The sequence below is a fragment of the Calliphora vicina genome, chromosome 3, assembly GCF_958450345.1.
Source record: "Calliphora vicina chromosome 3, idCalVici1.1, whole genome shotgun sequence".
NCBI lineage: Eukaryota > Metazoa > Arthropoda > Insecta > Diptera > Calliphoridae > Calliphora > Calliphora vicina.
In genome coordinates this window covers 82,301,158-82,314,115 of record NC_088782.1, presented here as the reverse complement: position 1 = coordinate 82,314,115, position 12,958 = coordinate 82,301,158, and the positions used below count along the sequence as shown (strand labels likewise).

Genomic DNA, 12,958 nt, shown 5'->3' with positions numbered 1-12,958 from the left:
TTTATTAGGTAGAATAAAGGTTGCATTTATTACATAAACTACAGGTGTGAGGTGTCACAGTGGGCACTTTTAGGTGTTAGGTAGGCTACACATTATGCCCTATTTGCATTATGGGATACCATCGCCAATTGAAGTAACTAATGATGGAGCAATAGTTGAATTGCCTGCAATCCTGGAAAATACAGCTATAAGACTTCTTGCAACATTTTCGAGAAACCAAGCGAAGGAACTTAATAAATCCAATTTAACACTAATATGCAAATGGGGATGTGATGGCTTATCAACATTGCCGGAATACAAATAAGTATATGGAACACATACTACTTCCAACTACAAAAGTGTCTTTATGGCATCACTGGTTCCAATGCGCCTAAGGAATGATTCAATAGTTGCCTCGACATCAGCCAATAGTATCAACTATGTATGGAGAAACAAAACCCCTGGATCTAAAGCTTTCTGTAGACCAATCAGATTTCAATATCTCAAAGAAAATAAGTCAGTTACAAAAGACTGGGTTGATAGCATTAATCGCTCAATAGAAAATTTGCATCCCCTTTGTTTTGAAATCCATGGTTACTATATTAACATACAGTTCGAGCTTCAACTAACGATGATTGATGGAAAAGTATGTAATGCAATAACGGAAACAGATTCCGCGTGGAAATGCTTTTTATGCGGAATGAAAAAATCTGAATTTTCTAAAATTTCTGACGATACCCCAAGTACGACATCAATTAACAAAGATGTACTTCAATTCGGAATATCTCCCCTACATGCACGGATACGCTTTTTAGAACACATGCTTCACATTGCATATGATCTAAAATACAGAAGTATACCTGGAAACCAAACGAAGATGGTTAGAAATAACAAAGAACTCATGGAAATTAGAGCAAACGAAAAACCGAGAATTCAAGAAGAGTTTAAAGAGATAACTGGCTTAAATATAGACAAACCACTTATTGGATACGGCAGTACAAATGATGGGAATACGGCAAGAAGGATTTTCCAAAATTACGAAATAACATCGACAATAACTGGAATTAATGAGGAACTTCTTCGAAGATGTCATGTTATACTGTCGGCAATAAACAGTAAAAATAATATAAATGGAGATAAATTTTAATCCTATGCCAAAGAAACCTTTAACCTTTTACGTTCCTTGTATGAATGGAGAGAACTTACTCCTACTGTGCACAAAGTTCTTCGACATGGTCGTGAGATTATAGAATCTAATCTTCTCCCACTAGGTGAACTAACTGAAGAGGCACAGGAAGCGAGCAATTCCGATTTTAAACACATACTGTTTTTTAATACAAGAAAGTGTTCCAGGCAGTCGCAAAACGAAGATCTCATAAATTATCTTATGTTGTCTTCTGATCATGTACTATCTTCAATTAGAAATAAATGGAGCAGGGACAGAAATTTATCATATGAAAACGAAGAGCTCAAAGAAGTACTAGATCTATTCGATGTAAATGAATATATGGTTGAAATAAAATAAAAAAAAAACATATTTAAAAAAATTGTGTCTCTAATTAATATCGTATACAAACCATTACATAGAATTCAAACCGGCCCAATTACTGCTAAGTATTTGATATTGGTAAAAACCTTAGGACTTGTAGATTCATATTTTAATAAAATTAAGTGACGCTATTTACCGTGTGATAGTAAAACAACTTTCTAAGTATTTAAACAACATATAGGGTTATACAAATACGGAACTTTTTCGAGGATCGGTGCTTTGCCTTTTTAGATTTTTTTACTGAAACCTAAATATTTTTTTTAAAATTGTCCAAGTTTGGATAGGTCTGGGGGATACTGTGTCCGCTTAAGTGAGCCCAATTTTACTTTACATGCTTTTGCATTAAGTTTTCTTTCCGGAACATATAAAAATTGTATATAGTCCCAAAGAAAATTTGTTTCTACAAAAGAACAAGTAAGAGTGCTATATTCGGCTATGCCGAATCTTATATACCCTTCATCTTTGTTGTGGATGCATTATTATTTTTTATAATTAGTATATAGGTATGTATGTACATTGCCCACTTTCAGCTTATAGCATCCTAAATTTATCAAGAACACAAAAAACAACAACAACGCCAAACGAAACAGAACACCAAAAGTAAAAACAAAAACAAAATACGCAAGGCAATGAAACCAACACACATCCAAACATACGTTTAATTGTATAAAAAACAACAACAACGCCAAAAGAAACAAAACACAAAAGAAAAACAAAATACGCAAAGCTTGCACATCCAAACATACGTTTTGTTGTTTTTTTGTCAAAAAAACCAACACACAACCAAACAAACGTTTAGTTGTATAAAAAACAACAACAACGCCAAAAGAAACAGAACACAAAAAAAAACAAAATACGCAAAGCTTGCACATCCAACCATACGTTTTGTTGCTTTTTTGTCAAAGCATGCAATACATTGTGTTTTTTGATGAAATTTTCAGAGGTTGTCTCGGATTTTTGCTCATATCTCCGTTATTTATGGACGGATTTTGCTGATTTTAAATAGCAAAATTCTCGAAAGTATGTCTGATAGAATTGTTGAAGATTTGGATCCCGGAGATATAGGGTCGGAAATGAAAAATGTAGAAATTACAAACGGAATGACAAACTTATATATACCCTTCTCACGAAGCTGAAGGGTATAAAAAATATAGGGACTTTTTTAGGAAAAATCGTAAAAAATTAGGCCCATTTTACATGTTCCAACTTTGGATGCGTGTAACTTTTTACACGGACGAGATAACTGTTACCAAGTTTTTTTTATTTTATTTAGAATTTTATTGCCAATATAGCTGATATTTTGAAAACAATCAAACCATATCTAAAAAACAAACAAAAATCGAGCAAAATTAAAAAAAATAAATAAATAAACCTAAATATCTCTTCAACTGAAGGAGATAACCTACACATGTAAGCGTATTTTTTGTAGATCTTCTCAAGGACTATTTATATTTTCAGCTCATTCGGATCATAAATGAATTTTTGGGGATTTTTTTAAAAATTTTGAGACCCGAGGTGACCAACTTTGAGGGGGCACAAACTGGCCCGTATTACCCCTAGGAAGCTGAACAAATGTAATTCAACTCAAAAACCTTTGTCTTGAGTTACAACACATTTATTTTGATAGATATCCCACTCGCATCCCACTAAGCGACCAAAAAGGTTTTAAAGGAAAAGACCTAAGCTTTCTTTTGAGAAAAAAAATTAATAAAAAAAGAGTCCATTTTGGAAAAAAAAAAGTCAAAAAGGTTTTGGATTTTTAAAAAAAAAGTAAAAAATTGTATGTCTTGAGTTACAAAACATTTGTTTATAGATATCCCACTCGCATCCCACTAAGCGACAAAAAGGGTGTTAAAGGAAAACACATAAGCTTTCTTCTGAGCAAAAAAAAAATTAAAAAATGGGTCCATTTTTTTAAAAAAAGTCAACAAAGTTTTTGATTTTGCAAAAAAATTCAAAAATTTTAAATCTTGAGTTACAAAATATTTTTTTTGATAGATATCCCACTCGCATCCCACTAAGCGACCATATAGGTCGATTTCAAAAGTTGGTTCACTTGACATGAAATGCCCCATATATAAAAAAAAAATTAGAGGGTATGCGTTCAGAAATTCCAAAAAAAAATATTTTTGGGACACTCTAATACATACCTAAGTAAATTTAAATGACAGATCCAGTTAATATTGTTAACATTTCGAAATTAGGGAACAGTTTTTTTTTATTAGCCTAATGGCTTAAGTCACCAGAATTGTATTATATTTATTAACCATGGAAATTATTGAATATATTTTTTGAACTTTAATTGAACTTGAATATGTTTTGCTAAGAAAAGAAACAGGCTATAAAGGTAGGTATCGAGTTGTGATGCATAAAGGGGTAGCCTTTGGAATTTTAAAAATTTTTAGGGGAGGGAATAATAATGGTAGGCGATAACACCTTGTCCTACAGGAAAGGAATAGCAGTTAAATATTTAATTTTTAGAAACACTGGTACAAAATTTTATATCTTGTCGTTTTCTCTATTACTCCAACGTACCACAGTCCAAGCCCGACGAGTAGTAATAGCGAAAATAACACCAAAATAATTGCTTGCTGGCGAAAAATAATAAATAAATTTTGAGAATCCTTGAAATCTTGGTGTGAAACGGGACAGATTTATAGATATATGGCGCCCAACGTGGGGCACGGCCTTAATTAGTTTGTTAGGTTGACTAACTTAATTAGTCAAGAATATCCACATTTTGGTTTAAGCTAAAGGTTAGTAATCGATATTTTATTTTTGAAGTTTTATTGGTATTTGAATGTTTAGATTTTGGTGAGTCCGGTTTGTCACTCAACGTAACAATCTGTTTGCCACCATTACCTGATTAGAATATGGACTATAGCTAGGATTTCGTAAGTCTTATTGATCTAATTGAAGGATTCTCTAATTGCGACGAGTCTTTAGTCATAGTTTAAGCATAAAGTGATGTGAGTCCAGACTTATAATATTTTTTTATTGAAAGTTTGCCACACTTTTTACTGCTTAATATTCCAATAGATAATCGATATAGCCAATAATTTTCACCACAGCTCGTACTGCATTTCTTTCTATTTCTTTAAATCACCATCTCGATACCTTCTTAGCCACATATTATTGATTTGATTTATTTGTTGAATTTACATTTAATTGATATTTCTTGAACAATTTAATTTATAATTGAATTTACTTGATTGATGAATTGAATTACGTTCAATTGATATTGAAAAACCTTAATTGACTTATCTCTTCTTTTTGTTTACCTGTCGAAAGACTGATATAACAAATCGAAACTTAGAATTTAATTTTTATCTTTGATTCTTGATAAAACTTTTACCTGATTTACTTTTTACATTGGATTTACGTTTCTTCTTGGAAGATTTAAGCTTTTTCTATTCTGTTTTGGAACTCTTAGAAAGTTTTGGTTGGGCTAGGTTACTTTTTGTCATTTTTAATTCGTTAGTTTTGATCAATGTTTAACTATGGTAGGTACACGGTCTACGAGTAGAAACGACGCACATTGGTTGAAGTTCATACAACGAGCGGCTAAAAATAGAAGAAGTTGTCCAAGAAAAAATTTAAAAATCAAAATGATCCGCCCACTTTTACGCCCACCTCCCATACAAAGTGAAAATTAAATTTTGACCTACGGCATTGATTTTTGGGGCATAGCATTTTTAAACACTCAGAATCATTTGTGTGAAATGTGAAAAATATCCGCCCACTTCCCATATAACTTGTATTGAAAAAGTTTCATAACTCCCTTGATTTTTAATGCATCAATATTATAATTGTAGAATGGGCACCTGAATATATATACCTGATCCGCCCACTTTTACGGCTATCTCCCATAGAAAAAACATGAATAAGTAATTTAAGTAGTCTTTTAATAATCTTTTGTTTTTCTTTGTCTCATTCTTTTACTTTCGTAATAACTCATGTTATCACTCAACTCTCATTTACTTCTTAAAATACCGTTAATTCTGTATTATTTTATTGATTTATTTTGAAGCTTAGCTATAAATATTTTTTGAAAAAAAAATTCATTGACTTATGAACTGTCCACTGGTAAAGTTGACCAAATTAAAAAGCGGCGTTTTTTTTAATAATAAAAAATAATACTAAAGAGGACAGATTAAGACTTTTATAGTCCAATTTGTCCCTTTAAACAAATAAATAAAAAGTATTACCCAGCTTTGACGTTGATCGACTGGCTTGGGTTTTCTTAATAATTTAAGTATAAAAAATAATAAAATAACAAAACAGGAGATAAATTTCTCCTTCCTACAACTAAAGAATTATGGCAACAACAACATTCATGAACGAAAATTTATTACTTTATCACTATATCACTTTATAGTTTTTACTGTTTTTTTTGGAAAGGAGCAGGTAGGAGCAGCTGAATTTCTTTTTAACTTTTAGCTGAGACTTCAAGCTGTAATTTGACATCTTTCGTTAAACAGCGCTCCACAGCGCTAAAAAGATGCAGTCCACTGAAGTTGATGAACATTGAAATTTTGATGTGGTTTATATTTTGTTCTACGAAATTTTTTATATGGCACTTTTTCCAACTTTTTTTAATGCAAATCTCACCTATGGCAATTGTAATTTACGAAAATATACAACAAAGTCAAATGATAAGTTTACTGTGATTGTACCAATAGATTGAATATACAGTAAATTTGCATGCCATTTTAAACAAGCGAACATATATGAACTTCGATCGTGTCTGTCCAAACAAATAATAAATATATCAGCCTAATATTACGGAATCATAATATTCTGATATCTGACAACAAATTACCAAAAAATTATCCAAATCGGCGAACATGAAAAAAATTAATTTCGGCCACTCTTCAACCATTGTGCGACGGTACTATTGTTAGCACTTCGGTTACCGTGATTACTACAACTACGACTACTACAACGTCAGCTAATACTACGGGAGCAATTCTAGAAGACTAGATTTAAATGCAACGGTTATGGAACAACATAAACCACAAGACTTAGATGTAAGTGGAGCAAGTTTTTCCGCCAATAGCTCTATAGTAACACCACCGTTCAGTATCATTAGTGCACAAGGAGTAGTTGACGAGTTTAACCAACATAATGTTCCATTAAGACCACCTCCAAATTACACACATCGTCGAGACCATAGATCTGAAAGAAGCTCAGCCTCATGATGATTTGAAGAATTTTAAAGATAGATTATTAGACTTAGTACCCAGAATTATACAACAGAGTTTACACGTTCATTCGCAACAACAAGGACCAAATCTTACACAACCGAGAAATAGCGATCATTTCCTAGATTTGAGTCAACCACCACCATCATTCTCTAACGCAAATACAGTTACAAGTTCAGCAATGGCCCAATACAGCTTATAACCCTGCTAATTGTTTTCAAAATGAGTTTCCAATGCAACCAGAAGTTCCTTGACCCACAGGTCAAAGACAGACACCAATTAGTTCAAACTTTCGTATTGATAAATGGGGTATTATTTTTGACGGTACCACTCGTACAACCAGCATTGAAGATTTCGTATTTCGCGTTGAAACCCTACAGTCAGATTATGGATGTGAATGAAAAGATGTTTTAAAGTCTTTTCACCATTTGTTAAGCGGACCAGCTCTTGATTGGTTTTGGGATCACAGAAGATTCAACAATGTTTCCGGTGGAGAGAGTTCAAAGCTGCTTTAATTACGCAATTCCATCGTTTCGACAGCGATTTTGACATTCAGCGTAAAATATTAGATAGAAGACAACAAGATCAAGAAACTTTTGACGATTTTTATAACGCAGTCATTCGTCTACGTAACCAGCTTCGAAGTCCCATCAGTGAGAGAGATCTAGTTAGTATAATGAAAGGAAATCTTAAAGCTGCTATGTATGGCACAAGTATTATTTTCAGTCCAAGTTATCAGTTTAGCACAATTCGCCAAGGAATGTCGTCGTGCTGAAAATCTATTAGGTAGTCATCGAAATTTCAACAATAGATTCCCTGCTAGGTCGGTTAATGAGCTAGAGTATGAAGAAGACATAACAGAAGACACTCTCGAAGTAGATGCATTAGCCAAAGGTCCAAGGAAACTAATATGTTGGAACTGTAAAGTTGAAGGTCACACATTTATGGACTGTTCCGAAGAGAAGAGAAATGTGTTTTTCTACAAATACGGACTTGAAAATACAGTTACGCCAAGATGCCTGGTATGTCAGGGAAACCAAAGGATGAACATGTCACATGGGATGGAGGCACGTTCAAGAACACCGTATCCCAAGCAACAATAAAACAACATGAACCCAATATAGAATCTGAAAAGAAAATTTTACAAAAAGTTATCCAGCCTGAACATTTAAACCTGATTTATCCACGAAAACTACTACATGTACGGATGGAAGAATATGAGAATGCCAAGAAAAGAATTTCGGACCAATGACAAAAATTTTAAAAACAAGATATAGATATAAAGAAAGAAAACGTGTAAGATTTGAAATTTCTGCTGCTAGTATTTATGAAGGACCAGATACAAGAATTTATACAACCATCGAAATAAACGGTCAACAAATACAAGGATTATTAGACAGCAGAGCATCAATGACAGTACTTGGAAAAAACTGTTTCGATTTCATCGGAAAAACAAATCTCATTATTTATCCATTTGAATCTGAAATAAGAACAGCCGATGGAAGGTTAAATCCCATCATAGGTCGTGTTAGGTCGGATATTGTGTTTGGTAAAACAAATAAACCTATTGATTTTCTTTTAGTCCCATCTCTTAAGTTACCATTGTATTTAGGTCTTGATTTTATGAAAGCATTTAACTTGATTAGATTCAGTTTAGTGCCTTGACTTGAGTGCCCTGATAGACTAGACGATAAGGTACCGGAATATCAATCTGAGGGTTGCGGGTTCGATTCCCGTCAGAGACTCTGGGTGTATCTGCAGATAAGCAAAACGCTTCGCAGTTTGTGTTTGTTTTAAAAAAAAAAAAAAGATAGTATAGATACCTGCTCAAGTGTGGTACCCGATGCTTCTTTTCCAAGAATGCATGAGTTGAATGCACAACAGCGTAGTCTATTAGAGTCTGTTATAGCTTTGTTCCCATGTTTTACACGCAAAGGCCTAGGTAAGACTTCACTGGAAATACATAACATTGAGACAGGAGATGCTGTTCCAGTCAAGGAGAAACACTATCCCGTATCACCAGCGGTTCAGAAACTGATGTATGGCGAGCTGTATAGGATGCCCGTGGAACAATCGAGTAACATTTGTCCAAAATGGAGATAAAGTAAGCGGCTCAATGACTTAACCGTTAAGGACGCCTATCCACTCCCACACATTAAGCCGTTTGGGTGATACCCACTTTATATCGAACATTGATCTGAAGGATGCCTTTTGGAAGATACCATTAGCATATCAAAGCCGAGGGAAGACAGCGTTCACAGTACCTGGAAGACCCTTGTACTGCCTTTGGGTTGTGCAACGCGGCCCAAAGATTATGCCGTTTAATGGACAAGGTGATTCCGGCACGCCTCAGAGAAAAAGTATTTGTATATTTGGATTAACCATACATTTTAGTAAATCTAAGTTTGGATGTAGTGAATTGAGATATCTAGGATATATTGTCGGAGGTGGACTTTTAAAACCCGATCCAGAAAAGATTCAGGCAATTGTTAATTTTCAGTATCCGAAAACGCCAAAACGCAAGTACAGTGTTGACGCATCCAGATTTCAATAAACCTTTTTATATACAATGCGATGCATCAGATGTAGGAATGGGAGCAGTTTTGTTTCAGGAAGATTCTGATAGTGAAGAGCATCCTATCGCTTATTTTTTGAAAAATTTTACATCTTCTCAGAAAAACTATTCGGTAACAGAACGCGAATGTTTAGCGGTTGTCTCAGCTATCAAACGTTTTCGTCCCTATGTTGAGCTTATGAACTTCGTCGTGATAACAGATCATTCATCGTTAAAATGGCTGATGTCACAACGTGATTTAAGTGGTCGTCTAGCTCGATGGAGCTTACAGCTTCAAACTTTTTCATTCGAAATTCGTCATCGCAAAGGATCACAAAATATCGTACCGGATACGTTGTCTAGATATTAGGGTATTCAATTAATCGGGTTTCTGGTTTAATCGGTTAATCGAGCAAATAATTAATCGAGGTTTAGATTTAATCGGTTAATAATCGGTTAATTTAAAATTATTCGATTAACCGAATAATTTATATTTTCATTTCAAATTGAAAATACAACAACGAATTTTGTATACAAAAACATAAAAAATGGCAAATAAGGTATTTGAGATCATTTTTGTAAACATATCGCCTATTTGCTGCAACAACATCATTACTCAAAATCCGTGTTTATTGAACTGAGTAATACAAAATATGCGCTGTTCTATAATCTTTCATATAGTTTTATCAGTTTTCAAAAAAATAAATTATTTTTTGTGTGAGGGTGTTTTTTTATAGTAAACATTGTAAAAATTCATGTTTTCTCGTATATTTGATAAGTAAAAATTTGGGTTAAATACAGGTTAGAAAGATATTAAAATCTCCTATTTAAATTTCTGAAATCGCATGACTTGTTGAACATTTATTTAAGAAATAGTAAAATGTCATAAAATATTCAAAGATGTTTTTCTCGAAACGACTTTTTTTGAATTATGACGTTGTTGCAGCAAATGAGCGAAGTGTGAGTTTTTTATAGTTTTAGTGAGATCTTCTGAAATAATCTTTTATAAAAAGAATATAATTTAAACGATTTTTTTCTTTAGATTTAATAAAACTTTTCTTGGAAAAAACTTTCTCGCTGATTGTATATTTTGGAGAAATCAAGAATATTCCTTTTTGGATTGTTTTAGATAAGACTCATTTCAACAAAACTATTTTCGTCTATACATGTAAATACAAACAAAGTTGCAAAGACATGTAAATTAAATATGTCAGTTTTATACATACTCACTTAACATGTTTATTGGATGTTCAAAAAATATCTAATTTTAATTTGAAATTTGTATTTGAATTGAAATGGAAAAATAAATACAAAAAAAAATTTAAAGTGCAAAAAAGGGAATTTCGGTTAATCGGTTAATCGACACAAATTAATCGGTTTATTTGTTATTTTAAAATCGGCAATTTCAAATTATTCGAACAGTTAACCGTCCAAAATTAATCGGTTAACCGATTAACGGTTAATCGATTGAATACCCTACTAGATATCCGATGGATGAGATTGAATTATTTAGCAACCGTTTGATAGATCCAGCTTCACCAGAATTTTATAGTCCCGATTATAAGGAATTTTAAAAAATTTTATATCTTGTCGTTTTCTCTATTACTCCAACGTACCACCGTCCAAGCCCGACGAGCCTTAGCCGTGCACAATTACTAAAGTTGCCAGTGTGGTAGTAATAGCGAAAATAACACCAAAAGAATTCAAATAATCTGGCAATCTCCGTTGCTTGCTGGGGGGAAATAAAAAATAAATTTTGAGAATCCTTGAAATCTTGGTGTGAAACGGGACAGTTATCCTGAATTAGTATTAATTCACAAAGGGAGACTTAATAGTATTTTCTTTCTTCCAATTGAGTTGGCGACGCGCACCGGGTCAGCCAGTACTCCATACTTTTATCTCTGAAGCAATTATTGTAATTTAAAAAATTTAAAGAAATTAATCAATTTAAAAAATTTAAAGAAATCTTAAGAAATTTTACCAATTTGTTTTTAGAGAAATTGGAGAAATCATTGGATGAAGTTTGTTTTTCATTTCTAAATTTTGAATTTTTCTACTGACAATAGTTTAAAAGTAAAAACCGGTTTCGGTTTTAGGCATTAAAAAACCGTGGTTTCGGTTAAAACCGAACACCGAAAGCTAGTTTCACATATATATATTGTATATTAAATTTATTTGGTACATGAACACAAATATACATCAATTCTTTTTAAAAAATATACATATAAATTTAGTTTGCTTTACCTTTTTATTAAATAAAAAAATTCCTAATTCTCAAAGCTATGAAATACAATTGTTTCATAACTTAATTTTCAGATTTAGAGCTAATCTTGGATTTTAGATTTCGATGGGAAAATAATTACTTACTTAAAAAGTGAGGTAAGGTGCAGGTATCATCAAAAAAATATGAAATCGTTGATGGAAAATGCCGAAATATCGAACATAATGCACTTAAACATATTTCCAGACTGTATTTGTTTTTTGTTATTTGTGTAAGTTCTCTTTTTAGTAGTGGTAATATCTGGTATTCCTGAATTAGAAGTTGCACATTTTTCGCCGTTCCTTTAGCAACAGAACCTGCAAAAAAATAAATTAAATTATAAACATGTTCGACTTTACAAGGATTTGACTTAAGTTTTTTTCAATTGAGAGATATTATAGACAACATATTTGGATAAGTTTAATATAACTTTTATTATGATATACAAAAAATTAGTTAGGGCCAATATTTAGGATTAAAAAATGCAGTCAAAAATTCCATACCTCAGTTAGCGGTAATGATTCGTTTTTAATTTTTTTTCGGTCTTCTATATATAGCCATTACAAATTAATTTTTTTCGTATAACGACAAAATAATTACATGGTGACAAACTCGTTTAATTTAGGTGAATCATGCTTGATTTTAACATAGGCGTAGCATAGGAAATATAAATATTCTTGATTCTTATGAAATACTGAACTGATTTATCTATCTCCGTCTATTTAAAATGCAAGAAAACCAGGTCCATGCGACCAAAAAACTTTTTGGTTACTTAAAATATCTGGCAATACTGTGAGAGAGTGAACGTGTTTTTTTAGCAGCAATCAACTAAATATTTTTTTAATTAAAATAAATCTTTTCTATAAATGAAAAAAACTATTCTATAAATTCAACTCACCTTTAAATCTCAAATACAATCACCATTATATGAAAATATAAATATATTAACGGTCTAATTCATAATAAAAACTTATTGTAGATTTAAAGCACAGATTTGTTAACAAACAGTTTTGCTTTATAAAACTTTAATAAAAATATTCTATTCATAAACGTTTGATAAAGGCACAATAACTAATGTACTGTTTTTTGTCTAAGCTGGCAATGCTTCTCAGTTATTTCCCCTTTTTCGTTGTTAGTGTTGCTTGTCATTAGGATAAAATATTCGTTAAATTTCTTTTTTTCATTGTTTGATTTTAGTAATAATACATTTTTGATGATAAAATCTAATTTTTAGAGAAAAAATCTACATTTATTTTAGTAAATTAATATTAAGCTAAAATGTATTAATATACTAACGTTCTTATATATTTTATTACAATTATTATTAAAAGTAATCGAATGACGTATATTCTGTGATAAAATAAACATCACTATTTTATAATTTGTTTTATTATTTTTTTATTGTCATTTTG

The 12,958-nt window shown here is 32.0% G+C and overlaps 1 protein-coding gene across 2 annotated transcripts in view; it reads right to left on the bottom strand.

The window, feature by feature from the left end:
- The window catches only part of LOC135954948 (armadillo repeat-containing protein 8-like), a 450,125-nt gene that overhangs the window by 363,183 nt on the left and 73,984 nt on the right, over window positions 1-12,958 (bottom strand). For both annotated transcript variants that reach the window (XM_065505202.1, XM_065505203.1), the window contains exon 3: window positions 11,654-11,863. In XM_065505202.1, the coding sequence (XP_065361274.1) occupies window positions 11,654-11,863 (210 nt within the window). The remainder of the gene's footprint in view (window positions 1-11,653; window positions 11,864-12,958) is intronic.